At 39.6% G+C, this 25,051-nt stretch overlaps 1 protein-coding gene across 5 annotated transcripts in view; it reads left to right on the plus strand.

The window, feature by feature from the left end:
* The window catches only part of Ntrk3 (neurotrophic receptor tyrosine kinase 3), a 399,848-nt gene that overhangs the window by 243,690 nt on the left and 131,107 nt on the right, over positions 1-25,051 (plus strand). Inside the window, exon 13 of one of the 5 annotated variants that reach the window (XM_021166481.3) lies at positions 24,631-24,765. The exons of the other annotated variants lie outside the window; for them this stretch is intronic. Coding sequence (XP_021022140.1) covers positions 24,631-24,765 — 135 coding nt within the window. The remainder of the gene's footprint in view (positions 1-24,630; positions 24,766-25,051) is intronic. 5 annotated transcript variants of the gene reach the window in all.

Here is a 25,051-nt window from a genome sequence, read left to right on the forward strand (position 1 = left end):
GGGTGAGGTTTGAGGCTATGATCAGGCCAGGGGTGGCTGACATCAATGCTGGGAGATAGAGCAGACAAGACAGAACTGAAAGCCCCTCTCTTTTCTTTAGAGATATATTGCCTTGAAGCAAGAGTCACTACTCTTGATTGTGAGAGAATTTTGACTATATTCCTGGCAGTGATGCTACATCTTCTCAATTACCATAGAGACTTTCATATTAAAAATAGCCACTGGGCAGAACACTAGTGAAAAATCCAAATATATCATAGCAGCAGTTGGTTGCCCACACCTTTGAGCCTATTTACTCCTTGAAGATTTTCATCCGAAAGTGTTTCTTCCTCCATATGTCACACTGGCTCAGCAAAAAGCAAATTCCTGGTTGAATGTTACACAGTTCTCTAGCTTCTTGGAGGAGCAGAGTATTATGGTTGTTAGGTATAAGCTTACCAGCAGCACTCCGCGTGGGTTCAAATCTCCACTCTGCCTATTAGCCACTGTATGGCATCAGGGAAGTCACTCAGCCTCTATGTACCATGCCTTCTTATTAGAGAAATTAGACAAATATGGTTTTATTATTTAAGGAAAATAAACATGACAGAAACTCAGAATAGTGCCCCATACAACACTAGATCTCAGTACATGCCAATTTGGATGGTTCCTTTTATTGACTTTCCAAAGTACAAGGATATAGATTACTTTGGGGGTCTGGGCTCTGCATGTGGACACTTCAGTTAACAAGTTCAAAGTGTTGCTTCGGAGCTTAACAGTACTGCTTCCATGCCCATCAATTTATCTGCGTCTAGTTTTAAGTTAGATCTGGAACATTCTATGTGTGCTCACCTGTTTCTGCTTCAAAAGCTAGTCAGCAGTTAGTGTTGAACTGTGCACTGGATAATTAGTTAGATAACACAATGGATTTGGGGGGTGGTAGTGGAGATCCTTTTTTTCTTTCTCCATTCACAGCTCTTGTTAATGTTAGGTAGAACCTAGGAGTTCTGTGCTTAGGCGCAGTTTTTCATAGATTTAAAGTCTCTCTGGCCTTTGAAGGTTTGGCTGAATGTTACCTGAGAATTTAGGGTCCACTGAAGGTCTTTTTTAGCTTATTTGCCAAATTTTACTCCTTGCTCCCCTGGCACAGAGCCTACCTTTTGCTTTTCTTTGTTAGTATACCCTGGTTCTGGCATAGCCCGGGCTTCATAGGCTTGAATAGATTTGCTCATTTGCTATTAGTGATTTAGGACCTAGATATGATTTGTAAGAAGTAGGCAAGATTCAAAAGAATCTTATCCGTCTAGGTTGTTAAAATGCAGCTTCCCAGATTTGGGGTTTGAGTCCATCTTTAGAATTGTTTCTTTGTATTTTGAGATGAAGTCGACAGTGGAACTTTCCAGCCACTTGGCCATTTCCTCGCTTTCCTACTCCAGGATCAAAAGTCTACAAGAACCATGAAATTCAACATCCCCATGTGTTCCCCAGATGGCAGGCCTTGGTTTGGGGTACATGGGGATGTTGACTGGAGTGAAGTTCTCCTGTTTTCTGGGTAGTTGATGGCCACCCCAGTCACTGGGGTGAGAATGGGACCCGAATATGTAATCGCAGAGTCACTATTTCCTTAGGGCTCAGTTGCTCTGGGGACTTCCTTGAACACGATCCTCCACTATTCACCCTTGACTGAACTTCAGGTTGTCCTTTGACACTTTAAATTAGTTTAAATTTTCTATGTGATCCTGAGTCCATCAACAGTTTGAGGAACAGAGAAAGATCCAAAATACCTCACCTTAAGATTTTGATTATGATAAGAACACTATTTTTCACAGGGATGAAGTCCCTCTCTACTACCATGGATGCTGCCAATAATGAATTCATAATCTCCCCCTGGCTCATTATTATAGCAGTTTATAAATATTTATACTTTTTATTTTTATCAAAAAGTATTTTCATTTAACAAGTGTAACCATGTATATGGACATGATTTTAGTATTGTTAAGATGGCAATACTCCAAAAATTGATCTGAGATTTAACACAATCTCTGTGAAAATGTAGCCTGCCTTTTAAAGACAAAAATCGACACACCAGCTCTAGAATTTGTATGAAAATTGAGGGGACTCAACATAGTCTTACAATCTCCATAAATGAGGACAATATTGAAGGGCTTAACTTCTCAATTTCAAAACTTTTCACAAAGCTATGCTAAATGAGCCAATACAGTACTGCCGTAAGGATAGACATGGGAATCAATGGAATAGAATTGAGTATCTAGAAATAGAAAATGTGTACATTTGTGGTCAACTGATTTACAATGAGGGCAGCAAGATAACTTATTAGGCATCAAATAGTCTTTTCAACAAATGTTGCTGGGACAACCAGATATTCACATACAAAAGAAGTTATATTCCTTATCTCAAACCATGCACAAAACTAACTCACTATTGATTCAAGATCTAAGTATAAGCATTAAAATGATTGGAAGGAATTGTGTAACTAACCTCTGTAGACTTTGAGTAGGCCATAATTTCAAAGAAGTCACACTGAAAACACAAGCAAGAGTAAAATGTGTTTGCTGGAAGTCACCAAAATAGAAGGTATTTTTTTTTCCTGCACTTGTATGAAGATATGTGCTTAGAGTTTTAGAATCCATGCCAAAAGCTATGTGTGGCAGTGAGCATTCATAATCCCAGTGCTGGCGAGGTGGAGGCTCTCTGAGGGCTCACTGGCCAGTTAGCCTGGTCATTTGGTGAGCTCCAAGTTCAGTGAGTGACCCAGTGTCAAAACACTAAGATGGAATGATTTTGCAGAAGATACTTTAAATCAATCTCAGACCTACACACACACACACGCACACACACACACACACACACACACACACTAAATACAAACACACACACACACATACACTCCCACAACATACTACACACACTACAGACACACACATACATGCACACACACATGATTTGTGTATCTCCTCATATATTTTCATATACATAGACACTTTAATGAGCAAAAAATAAATAAAAAATAAAAACAAAGTTTAGAATGGGAAACTTCTGCATCTGAAAGAACATCACAAAAAAAGAGAAAAAAATAGCCTATACTATGGGAGAAAATATCCATATATCACATACTGATAACCGAGCAGGATTTAGAGTACCCAAAGTGCACTCAAAACGCAGGAAAATGACACATAATAGGAAAATACAGTCAAATAATTTCAATAGAAATTTCTCTTTCTAGCTTCTGGCTATTACAAATAAGGCTGCTATGAATATAGTGGAACATGTGTCCTTGTTATATGTTGGAGCATGTTTTGTATATATGCCCAGGAGTGGTATAGCTGGGTCCTCAGGTAATATTATGTCCAATTTTCTGAGGAATCACCAGACTGGTTTCTAGAGTAGTTGTACCCACTTGCAATCCTACCAACAATAGAGGAGTGTTCCTCTTTTTCCACATCCTCACCATCATCTAGTATCACCTGAGTTTTTGATCTTAGCCATTCTGACTGGCATGAGGTGGAATCTCAGGGTTGTTTTGATTTGCATTTCCCTGATGACTAAGGATGTTGAACATTTCTTTAGGTACTTTTCAGCCATCCAGGTTTCCTCAGTTGAGAATTCTTTGTTTAGCTCTGTACCCCATTTTAATTGGGTTATTTGATTGTCCGGAGTCTAATTTCTTGAGTTCTTTGTATGTGTTGGATATTAGCCCTCTCTCGTATATAGGATTGGTAAAAAAAATTTTCCCAATCTGTTGGTTGCCATTTTGTCCCATTGACGGTGTCCTTTGCCTTAGAGAAGCTTTGCAATTTTATGAGGTTCCATTTGTCAATTCTTGATCTTAGAGCATAAGCCATTGGTGTTCAGTTCAGGAACTTTCCCCCTGTGCCCATGTGTTTGAGACTCTTCCCCACTTCTCTTCTTTTAGATTCAGTGTATCTGGTTTTATGTGGAGTCCTTGATCCACTTGGACTTGAGCTTAGTACAAGGAGATAAGAATGGATCAATTTGCATTCTTCTACATGTTGACTACCAGTTGAGCCAGCACCATTTGTTGAAATGCTATCTTTTCCTCACTTGATGGTTTTAGCTCCTTTACCAAAGATCAAGTGACCATAAGTGTATGGGTTCATTTCGGGATCCATTGATCTTTCTTCCTGTCTCTGTACCAATAGGGGCTTCTGGAGGGGGAAATTGGGAAAGGGGATAACGTTTGAAATGTAAATCAATAAAATATCCAATAAAAAAAGAAATTTCTCTGAGGAAGAGCTACAAATAGCAAATAAGCATATGGTCCAAAGGACAACGTAATTAGTTGCAAATCTACATTGATCTATTACTTCCCTCCAGAAATACTAAAATATAAAAATATATATTGGATAATAAAACTTTTGGCAAGGAGGTAAGAAAATTGAAACCTTCATTATTGCTCATGGTAAATCATCTGGCATTTCTTCAAAACATTGAACACTAACTTATCAAGTCCACTCTTAAAAAAATTGAAAAAATGGCTTCATGAAAAATCCTCTATGTGAATGTGCAATGTGCATAGAATAATTATTGAAAATACCTTTTTTTTCCTGAGACATGGTTTCTCTGTGTGGCACTGGGTGTCCTGGAACTCACTCTGTAGATCATGCTGGTCTAGAACTCAGAAATCTGCCTGCCTCTGCCTACCAAGTGCTGGGATTAAAAGCATGCATCACTACTGCCCAGCATGAGAATATTTTAAAAGTGAAATTAATACAAGTATGTATCAACTGAAACACATTTTACAAACTATGGTATATCTATACAATGGAATATTACTGAACCATAATGAGGACTGGAGTATGATTCATTCTTAGTAACATGATGAGAAATATAAGCTAGATGCAAAAACGTGTATTTTGAGATTCCATTCTTATGATTTGTCTAGAATAAGTGAATTCATAATGGAAGAGAGTAGAAGAACTTATTATCAGAGACTGATGGGAAGTAGGATGGATGCTGAACATTGGTGGGTGTGGTTTATGTGTATGTGTGTATGTGTGTGTATAAGAGGAAAACACACACACACACACACACACACGCTTGCATAAACCATACCCACTAGTCTGTCTGTCTGTTTCTCTCTCTCTCTCTCTCTCTCTCTCTCTCTCTCTCTCTCTCTCTCTGTGTGTGTGTGTGTGTGTGTATAACAGGGAGAGATGCAGAAAGGGAGAGGGGGAGACACAAAGAGGCAGACAGACAGAGGGAGACAGAGAGAGAAGGGGGATACTAAATGAAAATGATAAGGATTTACATTGAGGTTTTGGTTAGATGTCTGTGAATATCTTAAAACCCACTGAATCATTTAGTTTAAAACAGTGAAATTTAAAAAATGAAACCTATACCTCTAGGACAAAACCTCTCATAGTCACTGGTCAGTTTGGAGAGATGCCTACACTTGAGCTTGTGTGAGACCCTTTTAGCTGCCTGGGAACCTTCTCAGAGGATAAGGTGGGACAGCTTGATAACAATACAGTACTGAGTATGCAAGGCACTGGGTATGTACTAGCTTGTTTGGACACATGTTGACAGGTGTGTGTGTGTGTGTGTGTGTGTGTGTGTGTGTGTGTGTGTGTGTGCACGCGTGCGTGCACACGCACGTGCAGGTTTCAGTATATCTGGAGACCAGAAGTTACTGTTCCAACTTATTTTTTGAGGCAGACATTTTTTACTTGGCCCAGCGCTTGCCTATTTGACTAGATCAAGGTTTAGCGAGCCCCGGGGATCATCCTGTGTCTTTTTAGGATTACCAATAGGTGTGCACAGGTACACCTGACTCTTTATGTGAGTGCTGAGTATCTGACCTCAGAGCCTTATGCTCATGCAGCAAGCACTTTTCTGATTAAGCCATCTCCCCACTTCCTGCATGTCAGCATTTGAACAATGATCAGGATTATACCAGTCTATGTCCACTGGCTATTATCTGGCATCTTTTTGAAGCTACTGACTTTGATTCTATTTCTGTGCTACCCCCACTAAGATCAACCAGAAGTGTAGACACCCACACTTTACCATTTTACCACCAAGATGACTGGATATACAGAGTATTTATGAATCAATATAAAGACAGGTAATTTGATGGGGAAAAATGACCTAAATTTGTGGGTCAGGAGCTGATTATTAAATCAGCATTCCAATCAATATTCTTGAGTGGGATCTCACAGAAGATAGTGTAAATGTGTCAAGCTCTATGAAATCATAAAATGCATTGTTTCAAATTTTTCTTCTTTCCATTTATGGCAAGGGACATTGCATTAACCGCTAGGCCTCTTTATATTTGCCATCTAAGTTCAGAATTCTATGAACTCAACCCAGGTCTTGGTAGACCACAAGCAAAGTGAACTCTATAGACAAAGCTCCTCCACACGAGCTTTGTGTAATGAAGATTGCATATTCTTCAATGATGGAAACTTAAATGACTCAACGCATAGAAAGTAGAATCTATAAGCAGAAAGAACGATTTGAATTGTTTATTGCATGACACACCTTTTCTGAAAAAAATGTTTGAGGGATTTTGCAAGAACAAACATGGTAGTACAGCAAGATGTATGGAAATATTTGACAGTTTGGGAGAAACAACATAAAATAATAACAGGAATTAAGCTGGTGACAAGATTATAAAGTACCTGTAGCAAGGGAAAGTCTTCAGATTGGACTGTGAACATGGTGATAGCCAAGCACAGTGATAGCATCAGAAATTACAGGTTGATGTTAGAGCAAGAATATATTTGCTACATGTCCAAAAAGAAACTTCTCTTTTCCCAGCACTTTATGAAGGTCAGGGTGAGGATGCAACAGCTTGCCAGCTTCCTAATGATACTTTATCAGAGCATTATTAGGGGTGTTCATTAAAACATTCATTGACACAAAGCAACAACTTCATGACCAAACTCATTTTGTGAAGTGGTGGGTTAAGGATGGAAGAGAGAAGCTGTCTATGCACCCATGGGGCATGCCATGCCCTGCTTGAAAGTGGATAATCCTGAGGCACCCATGGGGTTGTACAATACACTGCTTAGAAGTAGAAAACCTTGGGGCAACCATGGGGTTGTGCCATACACTGTCTGGAAGTGGAGAAACTTGGGGTACCCATGGGGCTTGCCATATTCTGCCTGAAAGTGGAGAACCTTGAGAAAGGACAGTGTTGGGGATAGCAGAAATCTTTCTTTACTGCAGTGCTTCACATCTGAGGCCCACCATGCTCACCCTCCTCCCTAGCAAGGCTTTCCCCCCTAGACTTATTGGAACCTGATTATGTGAGACAGTAAATCATTGAAGTCCAGAACAAATCTCATTTGACATTTTTATCTTGACTCTTCTGGGGGCCTTTAATTAGCATGATTGCTGTGCCGGCGATTGCTCCAGTGGACTTCGAATTGCTCATGGTTGGCATAATGGCTATTGAAGTTTCTCTAGTTACTGTTTCTGGTCATCTAGGAAAGTCTCTGATTAAAAGTAATTAAGCTCCTTAATAGGACATAATAAGGGGCTGCTGGTAGTGAGTTTACATGAATTTTAAAAATTCATTAGAATATGAATTTATATGATTTTAAAAATATTACTTCTATGAGTATGGTACAGGTTGTTTGCTCCGTTGTTTCCTACAGTGTTGATGCACGAAACCATGGCACACACAGCCCCTGTGTGTGAACCTACAGTTAGCATAGCCACTGCCTCACAGGACAAGTAGCCCAGGTGTCTATGATCACATGGTACACAGCTTGCCTTTTTAGTCACAGCAGGCAGATGTGAAATTCTCTGCTGTTTTTATTGTCTAGGTGCTTTCAGCAGAATTAGAACATGCAATGGTTGAAAACATAAGTGTGGTTAAAACTCATGTTCCTATATCTACCAGCTCCCAAAGTGAAGTTCAGGTTACAATGTAATGCTCTCCTACAATGCTATAGCAGTAGTTTCTAACTGGGGTGATTCTTTCATCAGGATACATGTGACAACATCTGGAGATATTATTAATGGTTACAGTGGGGTATAGGAAGCTATTACTGTCTATTGAACAGAAGCTAGGTCTACTGCCAAACATCATATAAGGCCAAGATCAACCTCCAATGGTCATCATTTATTATCCAGTCCATGATATCAATTTTGCTGTCACTGAGATATGCTTCCCTGTCAAAGATGACTTCTATAGTGTGTTGCAAAAATGCATAATATCTTTATGAGAAAGAAGGTATGAAAGTTCTTCTTGGATTTTGCCAATTTAAAAGCTAATTCTTTTGAGATGTAGTCATGGGACCACATTATAGTATGATGTGAACTTTGGGGCCACTATCAGTGACCTAAAAGGGTGTAAGTCTTATCAAAATATCTCTGGGCTACAGCTTTTCCAGGCTTTGTAAAGAGTGTGATTCTCTATTTTTCCCATCGGAACAACAACAACAACAACAACCTTGAATGTGCTGTATGGTAAGGCTTGATCGTGTTTGATATTTGGGAAGGGGTAAGGTCTTGGCAGTGAGTAAGAACAGGATTGCTTTCACAGACTGCGAATGTGTGACGCCAGCTCACACATTCACATTCTTTTGGACTCTGGTACTTACCGATGTGTGACATGTGTTTTTGTGTATGACCATAGGGAGGGGTTTGGGGTTTGGAGTGAGAGCATGTGAGCAGCCAATCAGCATTCATGTTACAAGCAATCATCCTGCCCTTCAATGTCTCAGTGTCCTGCTTGTTCATGTGTCCAAGGCAGGTAAGGTTCCATGACCTTTCAGTGTAGTGGAATATCATGTCAGAGAAGCTATGAGAGATGGTAATGTCAACCAGCGAGAACTATGCATCCATTGCTGTGTTGATATCACCATGGCCTGGGGACTTGGAAGGAGCTGTAGACGAGATGGAAGAGAGAGATTCTACAGAGTTCCAAGCCATTGCTTACTTGTCCTTTCTTGGCTTTGCTTCTCCCCTTAGTTCATGTATGACTGAATGGGTTCCAACTGCCTGCAGGTCACTTTTGGAATCTGTTTAGGATCAGAGTGCAGTTTAGGTTGAGTGTGGCCAGGAAATGACATTTACTTCCTGAACCTTTTAGGTTCTGAAGTACAAGTGACAGTCTAAACCTCCCGCTAGTACAAAACTGCAGAACACATGTCACCCAGATCTGCAGTGTCTCTGACCACCAAGGGAAGTCTAACCATCCCTGTAATGCAGAGGAGAAGGCTGAGCTCATGGTGCTGTTAGTTGTATCTGACTACTGTCTTAATGTGTAACCGAGTTTGCCCCTTTAACTGTTGCCACATTAGTCACAGAAATGACTTTTACTCTGAGCTCCTCAATCAAGAGGGTTGTTGGCATCCCCTTTACTGAAGAGGAAATGGGCCACTGAGCATTAGATGTGCTGCACTGTCTCATCCCCTGCTGCCTGAAGTAGCAGATGTGCTTAGAATCATAGAAAATACAAAGAATTCTTACAAAACACCAAAGTTCCTAACGTACCACGATACCAGTCTTGGTTCTTCCACAGTGAGCGGGCTCTGGGCTGTAGTGTTCAAAGGTTGGGGTTGTCAGGGTCTTAAAGCCCGGGTTGAAGGTTTCTAATTCTGGTTCTAAGTATTGATATAATCAGGGTTTGCAAGCATGTACTCTGAGGTCTGTGCCGACTTATCCCTGGCTCCTTTTTGGAGTCCTGCAATGTTATTAATGGTCTTATTGCTATTCACACTAGAGAATTTTGGAAAAGAGTCCCAGACCCTATTTCTTCGTTCCTCCTCTACATTTAATCAATCATCAAGTATTAGATTTGCATAAATTCTGCCTTTGGCTTTCTCTATAACATTTCCCTCCCTCCCCCCCCCCCGGGCTCTCCAGTAATCTCATCACTACTTGATTGCTTGTCCATTCTAGTACAGCCACCTTTAAAACCAAGTGTCAGCAGCTACAGCCTCCAGGTCCAATAGTGCCCACGCCTGTTTTCTTATAGCTCTGGAGCAGAGCTAAGACTGGTATTTACGTTTTTAAATGGTTGGACAGATTCAAAAGAAGAGCCATCTTTTCTAGCATGCGAAAATTACATGAAATTCAAATTTCGGTGTCCATAAATAAAGTCAACTGGAATCCAGCCACTCTCATTCACTCCCTGTTGCCCGATGATGCTTTTGCAGTGCCATGGCAGAGCTGAGCCATTGCAATAGAGACCATATGGCTCACAAAAGCCTACGATATTTATGATCTAGTTGTTGCCCTTACTCTAAGGAGCATAGCCCAGCCTATCCTCTTCTGGACTTTCTTTTATCCTTCCACCCAGACTATGCTCTCAAGTCATAATCGCTTTCAAATTCCTTGGGATTCACTCATTGCCCAAACTCTTAGGTGTATTTATTGTCTGCTGCAAGTTAATCAACTCCTTGGTCTCTCATCCCATAGCATTGCCCTGAAGGAGACTGGTTCGATACTACACTTAGCTCCTAGGAACGTTCTAGCACTCATCCTGAACTATATTTAGGACAGGCCTTTTCTGCTGTTTTTCTGGCTGCCTCCACCTCTACTGTAACACCCTGTGGATGGAGGCACATGATGGATGAGGGTAGGCTGCTGGATTTGCCTCTGCAGGATCTGGTTGGGTCACTGTATGCATGTTGTGAAATTTTACAGGACTTTTGTTCTCACAGACTTATACAAAATTGTTTTTAAAAACAGGTAACATATTTCAGCATCTGGAAACTGTTTTATAGCATGCAAGAGACAGACCATTGCTATCAGTTGAGGATGCATTATTTTATCCAAATCTGTCATATTCATGTCTATATCTATCAAACTATCATGTATCTGGCTTCATTTTTCTATCTACCTATCACTCTGTCAATCTTCATCTATCTGTTTATTGATTTGTGCCAAGTTCTGTTTCTCAATCCTCAGTGCAGTGTAAATGCAGCGTGGTCACATGGTTGGCAATGTCCCATTTCCACGAAATGATTCACAGCTAGTTCCGTACATCATGGTCCTGATCTCACCTACAGAGCCACTTCCTATTTCTCACTCACTTCTGGTCCATGTTCCAGTCAGATTATATACCTTGCTTTTCTTGGAATGCAATTCCTTATTTAGTTTGCTAAAAATTCCTTAACAAAGCACCATGTTTTAGAGCAGAACTAATCATAGCTTTGGGAGAGATATCCAAATTCAGTCAGTGTGTTAGCAGAGCCATGTTCCCATTAAAGGTTGGAGGAGCAGATCCATTCTAGCTCTCTCCTAGCTTGCAATGCTTTACTGGCAGTATTGGGCATCCCTTAACTTGCAAATGTTTCACCTCGTTCTCTGCCTTCATGCTTATGTAGTATTCTTTCTATGTCTCTGTGCTGACTGTGTCTCTCTGTGTCTTTGTGTCTGTCTGTGTTTATGTCTGTGTCTGTCTGCCTGTCTGCCTGTCTGTCTGCCTGCCTGCCTGCCTGTCTCTGTGTACATATGTGTCCAAATCTCCCATGGTTTATTATATTTTTGGAACAGTCTATATTGCATTCAAGTCCATCCTAATTATTTCACCTTGTTTTAAGGTCATATTCTGAGGCCTTGGAACCGCTAAAAGTATACCAGTAACTGCTCTTTACTTGCTATACCTTTTCCATGCTGTACCCTTGTCTTGCTTTAACATTGTACCTCCACAGCTTTCTCTATTTCTCACTGTATCTTTCCTCTCCCTTGTGATCGAGTGATCCCTTTAACTGTAGGTAGGCACCTCTCCATAATGTTATATATTTCTCTTATATATTTCTCTTATCATACATTTTTTTTGCCATTGAGCCCAAGTTAACTATAAAATTCTCGAGTTTTTTTCTTTTTATTTCCCCTGGCGCTGGGAGGGTTGATAATCAGTTGTTTGCAAATGTCCCTTTGGTAGGCTTAGAAAGGTGTGGCTCTCACATTCTTGGCACTGATTTTAGGATTCTTTTGGCAATAAGTTTTTATTCCCTGTTTTATTATTGTCTCCATTTCTCCAACTCTGTACATGATTATGGGCATAGGAGTGCCCCAATGTGTATCAGTCATGTGGATGTTTAGAGCACAGTGAAGCAGGCTTTGGGGGTTTGAGTAGGTATGTTTCAAGTTCTATAGCTACCACAATGTGCTGAGGCTCTGTGACTCTCACAGCATGGGTCACAGAGATTCTCTGCAGGCACATAGATATAATGAACCTGCCATTTATTATTATTTTTATTTTGTGGTGTCAAGGATAGAACCCAGGACCGTGTACATGCTAGACAAATGTTCCACCACTGAACTACAGTCCTAGCCCTTATCTTCTGAGTATAATAATTCCCCTCCCTTCCAATGGATATTGTTTCTGTCTGAATGCATGTGGTTTCACCATTTTTTAAAATAAAGGTCAGAAGAAATCAATAGATTTTTTTTTTCTGACAGGTGTCTGGTAGATATCTTTTCCCCCTTCTTCTCCTTCTTGGTCATCTTCATTAAGTTCATTGTTATCTTTAATCAAGGGACTTTGGAGCCAATAAGGCAATGTATAGGCTTATGCTATTTAATTTTTAAGGATGTCAATTTAGAATGTGCCAATGATCTGATTCTATTATTCCAGACCCTGTTCTAAGATAATCTACTTAAAATTGATACAAGCTAGGGTTAAGATTTTATTCATTACACTTCCTACTAGACTCTGGCCTTTGCTTCTTGCTGACTACATCCTGAACAATATTGCCACAGCCTCAAGAAATGTCAGACACTCTGGGGTATCAGATGGGACTTGAGAATTTTGGTCCTAGGGTCACACAATCCAGTTTGACATAGGGGGAATTGGTGGTAAAGTAACATTTTTTTTTACATACCTCAGAGAGTTATTTTGAGGCTAGCATAGTAATCATTTATGATCCTTCAAATTGTTTTCAAATGTCAAGATAGTAAAGTAGGATTTGAGAATAATATGATATACTGCTACATAGACTCACACACAGAGAGAAAAATCAAATCACATGGTTCTAAAAAATAAGTCTATTTTTAAAAAATCTGGTTTATCTTTTAGAGCTTGAATTTTTCTTCTGTGTAATATGCAGAAGGTTTAGGAACAAGGGAGCTAGGATGAGAAAGGCTGGCCTCAAATCCTGGCTCTGCATCCTATGCCTCCATGAATTACTGAGCCCTTCCAACTTTAGTTTTTCCATCTACAAATTGGGTGCCATAACCGTTTTCATGTCATAAAGGTGCCAGAAAGAGTGTATGAGGGATTCCTTGTGTGATATTAACTTGTTGCACGAGTAGGTGCAAATGATTATAGATATTGATTATAAAGTTTTCTTTATTAAAAAAATGATTGAGAAGCAAGAAGGAAGCATATAAAAAGGTTTTATCATAGTGTATTTATTTAAAATGGTTTCAGACAATCAAACAAATAACATAGACTTTCATAAGTCACTGCCAGGTAATCTAAAGAAAGTGGTCTTAGATTTAGAGGTTGAGTAGGGGTTGGATAAGAAAAAGAAGCTGGAAAGTGAGTAACTTGGAGAATAGCATTCCACAGGAGAAAAGGAAAAAGCTGAAATGTGCAAGGCATGGTCAAATTAGACTTTTAACTGGACCAGGGGTGGGTGTATGGGGGAAGAGAGAATAAGAACAGGATGGTAGTTGAAAATAGAGTATGGTAAGACTGGAGTGGCAGCCTATACTTATGAGGGGTGTCGATGCAGGGATAGTTTCTCACAAATAGCTTCTGAACAGGTTAGTGGATTTATGAATTTGCTGTCTTTTTGATACAATTAGATATGTGACATGAATTAATATAATGAATGGAACCTGGGAATCATGTTGAGAAACCCCCAAACAGTGACTTTTTTTGTTGTTTTGTTTTTTTCAAGACAGGGTTTCTCTGTGTAGCCCTAACTGTCCTGGAACTCACTTTGTAGACCAGGCTGGCCTCAAACTCAGAAATCCACCTGCCACTGCCTCCCAAGTGCTGGGATTAAAGGTGTGTGTTACCACACCCAGCCAAACAGTGACTTTAAAGTGGGAGTGGGTGGCAAGAGAGTATGAGACGTGAGTTGGTAAAATGTGCCACATTTCAGCTGTTGATCTGGATGCTTTTATTTGTTTATTTTCTTATAAGGGAATCTGTGACATTTCCCTCATCTAACAGGAGGGAAATTGAGGCTCAGAGAAGTTAAATAGTTTACTTAAGTCTTTGAGGTCATATACAATTGGTAGGTAGTAGAGAAGAGGGATTTGAAAACCAGATCTGTCTGTCTCCAGATCTTTGTGTTACTATTATACAAAGTGGGGATTTAAATGTGTACATGAAACATCACAAAGTAAACACCTGAAACCTAACAATTAAATACAGAGATAAGGAAAACATTGACAAGAAGTGAGGATGACTCCAAATGTTTGTGTCTGGGTAAGAGTGGCGGTGACTTTCAATAATTACCTTTTTAGTCATGGGGATTGACTTTTGATTGAGTGGAGCCTGAGATTCTTCACTTCTTGAAGTCTCCTAGTGCTGCTACTGCAGATGCTACTGCTTCTGATGGTGGTGGTGTGATCTCACAAGGAAATGTTGGGCATTCAAGGGGTCAGAGGACTGATCCTTGAGAAGACAGCAGAGAATGGATGGAATAGAGGAGCCCATAGAGAGAAGGGTGAAAAATGATCAGAGTTGTGCAACTGTTTGGTGTTAGGGAATCATGGAGTCACACTGTGTAGCAAGATCAAGTTGAAGGGAAGTGGAAAACATTTGGTTGTGGAGTCACCATTGGCAATCTTCAAAGACTCTGTGTATGTATGGTGGATTTGTGTATGAGTGAGCACATGTCTTTTCTGTGAACAACTAGAATTTACATTATGGAAAGGAAAATGTGAATATTCAGTAATAGTTGAGGTTAGGGTTGGAACTAAATCATGGGAAATCTTGATATTTACATGACCTAAGGACAGAAAACAGCATCGAATAGCACAGTAAAGTATAAGGCATTACTTATCACTTATTAGGTTAGAAACTGGGTACATGGACATATCAAAAGGTAGATGTGGCCATATGTACATTTCTGTAAGACAGGAAATAAAATAGGAATGCTTTCAAATACTGGAGATGTGGATAACATAGATTTTGAGGAACATGTTAAGATGTCCCTAGACAGAGACCCTAATGTAGGAGTAGGTGGTAGGAAAGCATAGGCTTGATAAAATGTGTTTCAGCAGTTGGCCTGAGTGATTTTTTTTTTAAATATCAAGAAAGAAGATTGGATGGTAAGTATCAGTAAAAATAGTTAATTTTGCAACCAAGGAATTATATTTTTTCCTTGAGTGCAAAAAGAAAGAAAAATGGCTGGGTTTTGATCCAGATGGTACAGTAAGTTCATGCTTAGTGTACCTCCTCTGCACCAAATATATAGCAATAACAAAAAACAAGAGATGTGGCTGTTCAGCAAAGCAAATAAATAACTTTGTAGCCAAGGATAGTACTGAAATAAAAGATGAGGACCAGAGGATCGTTTGTTCTTGTGATGGGACCAAAGTCTAGAAGCAAAATATGGGTACATAACTGTATTTATTTCTGGATGGATCTTCAGAAAAGTGCATGCTTCAGATTTCCCAGAGTAGAAACCTCTGCTGTAAACCATGCACTGGAGACACAGACTTCTACAATAAGTAATGGAGCCCCCAGAAGAATAGCATTCTCCTCTGGAAGCACAGCGAATAGGAATTTCTGAGCCTCTGGGAGTAAAGGGAGAGGAGATGAAGATTCTGCCTTTTAGATAAGGAAGAAGTCTATTGTGCTATAGTCCCAACATTATTCTTTAGGGGCTCCAAGCTAATAAGGGATTGTTTTCAAAAGTTCCAAAAAGCTACCTGGAAGCAATGTCAGCAACAGATTAGAAAACACAGGAGATCAGCAAGAGGGAGAATGAAGAAGAACATCAGGAAAAATTTACCACTCTCCAGGTGAATAATAATACAAAATTATAAAATATATAAAAAAATTTAATGATAAGAATGGTTGTTGACTTTACTTTCATTCAAAAATAATCTGTACAATTTAGCCAATATAGTAAGACAAGAAAAAAAAAAAGACTTGGAATGAGAGAGTTGACAATTCTTACTGTGAATGGTGTATAGTCAGCCTATATACAATATAAAGGGGTATTTGTAAATTAACTACTGATTAAGGTGTTCTGTCAAACTGCTGAAAACATAATAGATAAATAAAAATAAGCGTATTCCTACCCGTACACTTCTATAATACTAACACTCAAAATGGTGATATCAAAGGGGCTACAGGTTTAAAGCCAGCCTGCACTTCATACTGAATCCAAGGTCAGCCTGAGCTACATAGTATGACTCCATCTAAAAATCAAGACAATGGCCATTGAGATAATGCAGAAGGTTAAGGATGCCAAACTTGACTTGAGTTCAATCCCAGGAATCTACAGGGTAGAAGGAGAGAATTTACTTCCACAGTTTATCTTCTGACCTCTACAAAAGTACCATGGCACATGCCTTTTCTCCCACAAAACAAAACAAAACAAAACAAAAGCACAACAACAACAGTATATTACATAAACACAATTAGAAAAATTAACTTAAAACAAATAACATTTCGAAAAATAAAATCAAATAAAACATGTACATTAAAAGGTATAAACACAGCAAGAGATATTCTGAGTTCTATATTATTCTGGGATAAATAAAAGATAGTAATGACTATAAAAGGAGTATGTGGAGCATTCTGAGAATATGGGCATATACATATAATGTGTATATAGGCTGTAGGTTTCATTTCCAGCATTACAAGAAAATGAAATAGCAAAAATAAAATAAATCAAGGTAATGAATGAAGGCTACACGCAGCAACATAGAAAGTGTCCTGTTTTGCTGCTTAGAGTGGTATGATGCGCTTGTAGGACCAGCACTTGAGAACTGAATACAAGAGAATCAGGAATTCAAGGTCATCTTTCACTATGTAGCTATAATAAGTAGATAATTGAATGCACAAACAAATAGGTATAGGAATCTGAATTCTTGTGTATGTTATTGTAAATTAGTATGCAAGGGAAGAATCTATTCAATAAAATAGTGATTATGTTACCTCATACCAGCCACTCCATGATAATATGAGTGAGATTTAAAACATTAGAATTTTTCCACCAACTTCTTGTTTTAAAGTTAATTTCAATAGGCAGAAATGTTTTAATAGTCAATGAATTGCCTTGTGTTTCTCCTTCATTCAGCATCTGCCATTGTAATCATCCTTTTTTGTCCAGACACATGAGAACTAAGAAACCAGTGCTGGTACAGTGTTGTTAAGTAACGTTGATATTATTCTGATTTCATAATCCCCTGCTCCACTGTCTTTTCTCTGACCCATGCTGAATTTGGTGACTGGATCTCTTTAGTCTCCCTGATCGGGTTTTATGTAGAATGTGTATCACTTTAGGCTTATCAACTGGGACTGGGGAGATGAATTTGGAGGAGGAACACCATAAAGACATAGTATTATTTTTATCAAATACATCAAGAGGTATACTTAAACACATGGATAACCACAAGGACATAAACCCTGATCAACTAACTAGCTAGGACATTTGCCAGGTTTTATTAAAAATTGTACAATTTTTCTTTTTCCTGCTCTTTAGATATATACCAAGAACAGTATACTTAAGAGAGAGGAGCTAAATTCTATATTCTCGAGTGAAGAGCTCCTGTATAAAGTATTTAGAGTTCTTCTGTATGGAATATAGTTCTTTAATAAGAGAATATGACTTGTCTTTGAGGAACTAAATAGTCCTTTAAACAGCTTATAGATAACATGAAATGAAAGATGAATACATTTGAGTACAGCATCATTTATTGCATCCCAGTCTTATCTGAAACTTGTTGCAATTCTTCCACTTCCAACACAAGAGTGCACAGATTGAAAGCCTGTACCAACACATACAGCATTACTGTATTAATTTAAATCCTAAAAACATTTGACCTTTATACAAAGTTAAAGAACAATCAATAGACTAAGGGAACTCATCCTGGTGTGTGCAACCAACAGAAAATTTGCATACAGAAAAATTAAAATTCCCCAAATATGAAAAGGGCAACACCCAGGTTTTCACCTTATAAATTTATGTTGCAATTACAAGATATAATCTACCACTGATCAGTTTGGAAGGACAACAATATCAGGTATGGAATTAGATGGAAAAATATTTCTCCAATTAGTGATTTCAGGAATATGAGTTTTAAGGACTTTGGAAAAATATTGGATAGTAGACTAAAGGATCTTGATACTCCAAAGGAACATTCTCAAAAGATGTGCTTCTCAAACGTTTCTGTGCCCAGGGATCACCTGAAGAGCTTGTTAAAATGCAGGTGTTGATTCACTGATCTGGAAGCACCTTCATTTTCACTAAGCTCCCAGCTGTTGCTAAAGCTGTTAGAGCATTCACATGGTTGCATTTGAAAAACAAGGTTCTAGAGCAGAGTTAGCAAAAGGTGCCCGTCTGACTCCTGCCTCTTTTTGTAAATGAAGTTTTCTGGTGTGTTTGTGTGTGTGTGTGTGCTCTGTTTCTATTTGTCTGTGACTTCTTCCAGGACACACTGGCATTATTTTGTAGGTGTAAAAGGGAGTATACAGTATCCATATCCATTTTTTACCTGGCCCTTTACAGGATACTTGCTAACTACTGTTCCAAAGTGTTGCCCCCATAGGTATGTAGACTTTTGCCAAAAGATTATTGAAACTTTTTTTGAATAATAGAAAAATAAATACCACTAACATTGATAGAACTGGAAAATAATATGTAACAGTAACACAATGAATGCTAGCCACTCAAAATCAATAAATGAAGAACTGGGGATATAACTCAGTGGTAGAATTCTTGCCTACCATGCAAACAGCCCTTGGTTCCATTCCTGGCATCATAGGAAAATACAACAACAAAACTAAATAAAGTTAATAGATGAAAGCAAATGTATCAATATCAGTAAGCATCCTGTTTTGCTAGATTTGGTTAGGTAAACCTGTAAGCCCAGTATTTGAGGGGCAAGTGAACAAGGATCAGGACTGCAGGTCAAGTTGCCTGATGTTAGAGGGGTAGAATACCCAAAAGAATGCTGCCAAAGGGAGAAAAGAATCTATTTTTTGCTTACAGTTTAAGAGGACTAGAGTCCACCAATATGGCAAAGGCACAGCAACAGATGGGGAAAGCTTGGTGGCAGGAGCAGGCGTCTGGCTTATCATATGCTCATACTTTTGTCCATACACAGGAAGGAGAGTGAGAGAAGAGGGAGATAGGAAGTGGAATGGGGCTATATAATAAAAGCCCACTGCTATGACACACTTTCTCCACCAAGACTCTACCTCCTAAAGGTTCCTTAACTTTCTTAGAGATTGTCATCAATTGGGGAAAAGATTCAAATGTATGGGTCTCTGGGGAAGTTTTCTTATGCAAATTACGATATTCTTCAGTATATAGTAGCAAGTTTGAGGCCAGCTTGACTCTATGAAACCTTGTCTCACAAAAACAAAGATCAATTGTATTTTAGATTTGAAAGACTAGGCACGATAATATTATAATCTGGCTACGGGTGTGTACATCAGTGAGTGTACCTCTGTCAGCCATTTATTTCAGAACAGTGGTTAGCTCTGGTCTGGGGATTCAAGGTATTGGATGCACACAGGTGAATTATTGGTCAAGGTTAGAATAAACTGTCTTCAAAAGAGCTGAAAAGACGGTGCCCAAAGACTTAAAATTGTTAATGATAGGCACTGGGAACAGTTTTGATGTTATCTACATTTTACTGATATTTTAAACATTTGAAAAGAATTCAAAGAAACAAGAAACAGAAAAACAGAAAAAGGCATAGTTAATGTAAAAGATATTTTGAAGTGAGGGTAAGAAATGCAGATAGACTATTAATACATAGGTTTTATTTTCTCTTAATTGACTAAGAAAGAGATGTCCAATGACCTCATGTTATCCCTTATATAGTAAGTTTTTAGAATAGTAAGATGTTTTATTATATTGCTCTAGAGAGTATGGATTTCCTTTCATTTAGAAAGGTGACTTTATTCATGTCATGGGACGGAAAGGATTTTGTTTTTTGGAGGGCTAACAGTTTACTTATATAAGCCAAGATCAGCCTATTATTGGGATAGTATTAGTAATGGCAGGGGTGCTATCCTCCAGAATGGCTCTCCCCGTTTGTATGAGGCTCTTCTAGCACTCTTTAGGAATGAGCCAAGAGCTCCAAGATTTTTTCCAGGACTCATGCTTCCGAGAGTCTCAGTGTTCTGTGCACTTTTATCCAGACTTGGTTGCCTTCCCATTTGACTTGCATGAGCATGATTGCATGAGGGGATACATTCAGCCTTAGCCCCCTTCTTCTGAGCCAGCTCCATAAAAGTGGAACCAGATTTAGTCTTGTTGGCCAGTGGTTTAGGAAATCTCACTCCATACTTTGCCAGCAGTATTGGGGCACTCTATATTGAAGATAGGAGACTATGTTCAATATTTGTCCATGACGCATATGACAGTGGTATTACAGGAGCAATTACATTTCTGCATCCTATAGAAGCCTTTGTAATGTATTTTTTCTTTAATGATATTGTCTGTACTGTAGGAAATATAACAGCTGTATTTAAAATCCCAATGACTGTTTCTCACATACCTTATCCACACCAGGCACTATGGATGACACAATTGCCACATTTCCTTCTAGCAATGGTGTTTTGGGTGGCACACAATATGTCTTCTTTTGTTTAAGAATTACAGTTATTTAATGGATATATATATGTACATGTGTGTGCATGCATGCCAGGGTACAAAAATAAGTGTAAGAGGCCAATTTGTGTGAGTTGCTGCTCTCCTTCCACTATATGAATTCCCAGGATTAAACTCAGGTCCTTGATGTTGGATGCACCTTTATCTGCTTAGCCACCTTGCCAGCCAAGATATATTTTCTTATTGAGAACCTCATCCCTCTTGTGCATACAGCTGTGTTCCTGAGCTGTCTTGTATCTTTGAGATGGCAGGCTTGATCTTTTGCTATACATTTCCAGGACTTCCTGTGTTCTGTCAACCATGACCAGAGAGAGGGTTAGTTTTGCATTAACAAGATACTCAGTGAATGCTGAATGTCACTACTTCTATGGTGTTTTCTAATATACAGGCATAGCCTGATGATTGCTAAGTACCAGACTTAGGTGGGAAGACTGGTAAATCAGGAAACTAAGGGAAAGGGGAAAGGAACCTACAGAGTGGTGGGATATGGTGAACCGCACAGCTCATCCACAAAATATGGATACCATTTGCTTCAGGTAATCACTACTATGTAGAAAGGTTGGTTCAGCTTGGCCAGAACTCTTGGGTTTTAAAAACAATCTACAAATAGGGATATTTTAAGAGTGAAATCTTCTGAATTTTAAATGTTGGAAACTAAGTAAAACTTAAAGAAGTTTAAAAAAATTCACGTTTTGGGGAAGGAGTAGGAAGGGAGGAAGAAATTGAGAGTCAAGGTAAAAGAACGAGAGAGAGGGAGAGGGAGAGGGAGAGGGAGAGGGAGAGGGAGAGGGAGAGGGAGAGGGAGAGGGAGAGGGAGAGGGAGAGGGAGAGGGAGAGAGAGAGAGAGAGAGAGAGAGAGAGTTTTCCAGGGCTCTGTGTGGCCTATGATCTATGCTTGCTATCTTGAATTAAAGAATCAAAGATGAGTTTTAAATGGTCTAGTCTGCTGCCAGCAAGGCTAGGATTCAAGACTTGACAACTCAAGCCAACAATTCTGGATTTTTATTGAATTTGATTATAAGAAAAGAAAGATCTTAAATTCCAAGGAGCAAGTTCCCCATCAAAGTAAAGGTCCAGCACAACAAAGTCCTAACCCATGATCCCTAGGACCTTCTCCCCATGAATTTGGAGGCGATAACACCCAGCCAAAAAAAAAAAAGTGCAAAATATTTACCTAGGAGGGAACTTTTCTTCAACATGGTGAACTCTTCTGCCCACCCTGTTCAGTGTACAGTGTATAGTGGCTAGGCCAGGACACGGGACCAATCCCTGCTCTACCCACTATGCTAGGCTTTCCCATCCTTTTTGTGATCATGGCTGTTCTGAAAATTTTTCTTTTTGCCATACTCCTTAGTGCCTCTTCCTCATAAGTTATTTTTCATCCTTCCTAACCTGAACTCCAGGAAATCATACCAAGTGCAGTTAATATCTGGATGGAGCTTGGGATTCCATACTGGAAGGTCTCAATCCAAACAATATGTTCTTGCCAGAATGGGGGAGCAGTGGGGATCCAGGGAAAAATGGGTCTGTGATGCGCCACATGAGAGGAGTGGAATAGTGTGGGACTATGTGGCTCTCTATCTATAAAAGCTGTTTGTGAGAAAAGAAAGCCCAGAAGTATATCTATTGCTGGCGGCGGGGGGGTGTGTGTTCCCCTCCCCTAGAGAATATCCTAGCTGCCACTGTCTTGGCTTTCTCCCCACACCTCTTCCTAAGAATTGGTTTTCATTCAGGGACCTTATTTCCAAGTATGTAATTTCAACTATTTTGGAGTTAGAAAGATCTATGTTAGAATTTAAACTGCTACAAGATAACATTAGAAGGTTTTGAAAACATTGTTAAGTTTATACAATACATGTTTGAGGATGGTGCAGGATAATCGATTAACCTTACACAATGGCTGGCATAATAATGAATCTCTGGACTCCCTGGTCTGTCTGCTGATAGGGGATTTGCTTTAGGCTCTTTCTTTATTTCTAGGTCTGCTGGAATCGTGGTTCAATAACAGTTTACTCCTTCTAGCCATTGGAGAAAGGTGGGGGAGACTCTCAGAAGGATGACATGCTGACTGGGAGAGAGTAGCCCTCCTTCCAGAATTGCTTTGACCTCTGTGTCCCTATTAATAAAGCTCCCCATGCCCTTAACACCAGAGCCCTATGCATCTCAGTTCATTCTTGTGATGTAATAACTCTAAAGTGACAAATACAGTTGAAGAAAGAGGACAGGAAAGTTATCCAGTGGTACCTAAAATAAGCACTTTATGAGTAGGCTAGGTAACAAAAGGGAACAGAAGGAGAAGCCCATGTGATTCCAAAGTTAGATGAAGTAAGTGTAGGCAGGAGACACAGGAAGATGCTCATCACTATAGATGCTAGAGAGCTGCTGGCTGCTAGTCAGTCTGAAGGATGGAAGCTGTAGCCAGGAAGAGATGCTTGTGGTTTATACAGCTGTTGGGAAATGGGTTTGAAATCTCGGACTTTCTTTTGTGTTACACATCCATAGGGACTGAGCTTTCTGTGCTGCTGAGACTATCAAGGACTTGGCCTTGCATAGTTATTCTGTTCTTAGTTCATTGGAGGGTAGGTTCCAAGACCCCTCACTCAATCCTTTTGGGTGTTCCACATCCCTTTCCTCCTAGCTGCATCCCTTAACAACCCCCCTTCTTTTCCTGGAGCAACCCTAGCATTTCTGGCTTGCTTCTCAGACTTAGACAATCCCTGATGTCTAGGCTCTGTTCTGAATTACAGAGAGTCTGCAAGTTCCTTCATGCTGGATGACTGTGGGGAGAATGGCTGCTGAGAGATAGAAGATTTTTTGTTTTTTATATTTTGCTGGGCCACCTGTGGGCAAGGCCTTCTTAATAAGTGTGTTTGCCTCTCTTTAGCCTTCTCTCTGACCAACTAGCCTTGTCTTACATCTTCTGTGGTTCAAGTCTTTTCCAACCTCCTCTAAGCAGATGTCTTCCCTTCATCTTCTGGGGTTTTTCTGAGGAGCGGGGGCAGGGGGCTGCAGGAGTTTGGAGTGGTGCCTCTTGTGCTATCAAACTTCAGCTTTTAGAATCTTGGAAAGGCTCCACCTGGGAAGGAGTTCCAGAGAAAACAAACTTTGGATCCCGGCTCATATGGGAAAATGTCTGTGTTTGCAGAGGCAGCTTTAGGGACATTGGCAGGGACTGTGGCAGGTTTGGCCTTGGTTTGCAATGGCTCTGACATAGAGCCTTCCTGGACCCATGGATGTTGTATGGTCTCTAGAGGAGAGATCCCTCTCAGAAGCTCTAATGCTATTACCTTCATGTGGTTGGTTGCCTTAGAGTCTCCACTGAAACTGTAACTTTTACTGTTCCAGAGGTTTTTGCCCTGATGATAGCAAGAAGTATTTGAAGAAGCAAGTCACTCCTTTTATCTTACCATCACACCTTATCATATCACTTCCCTCTTGGACATTTCTTCTTGGGATAAGAAGTCAGAAAGGGCATCTTGGGTCCAGCTGAATCATCTCCCATGTCATAAAACTCTTCCCCTCCCCAACTCAGGAATGGCACCCAGGATAGTAACAGTGGAAATATTTTGGGGATGTTAAAACTATTAAATGGAATGGGTTTTGGTCAAACAAGTTAAGAAAAGGATTGGGCAGAATTTATGGTGATGGCAATTTTTTTCCCTGATCACTTTTTTTCCTTGATCAGTTTGATAATGCCACTTTGTGATGTACATTAAAATTATTAGATTTTATACATCAAATGAATCAGGCAAAGCAGTGTGGATACAGGCGCTGGGAGCACTTGATTTCTGTTTCCAGCATTGTGCATTTAAGATGATTTCCCCAAGTGTTTGGACTTGGGGTTTAATACTGACCATTAATCCCCCATGTCTGCCTCTTCTGCCAGGGGTCTTTTCAAACATAGACAATCATGGGATATTAAACTTGAAGGACAATAGAGATCATCTAGTCCCATCAACTCACTATATATATGAGGAACCTGAGGTCCAGAGTGGGGATGTGTCTTACCCAAGGTCACATGGTGAGTTACTTCCTTTGACATCTTTGTATGAAGTAAAGCCCCTTCTCCTACCAGTTTTGATTCTTAAGACCCAAAGACCCATAAGCCTCCAGAGGACTATGCTATATCTAGGGTTCCAAGTTAAAATTAGTATTCAATTCCCTTGGGTGAGAGAAATTTTTTCAGAGGAGGAAGCTTCCTTAGGTTAAAGTGAGGGATGTAGAAAAGCAAGAGAGAGATCATGGCCTGAAGAGAAGCAGTGGCATTATAAACCTTGTCAGCAGGCTTCCCAGATGTCTGGAATTCC

Source organism: Mus caroli, unplaced genomic scaffold, assembly GCF_978045245.1.
Source record: "Mus caroli unplaced genomic scaffold, Mus_caroli_1 scaffold_8, whole genome shotgun sequence".
Taxonomy (NCBI): domain Eukaryota; kingdom Metazoa; phylum Chordata; class Mammalia; order Rodentia; family Muridae; genus Mus; species Mus caroli.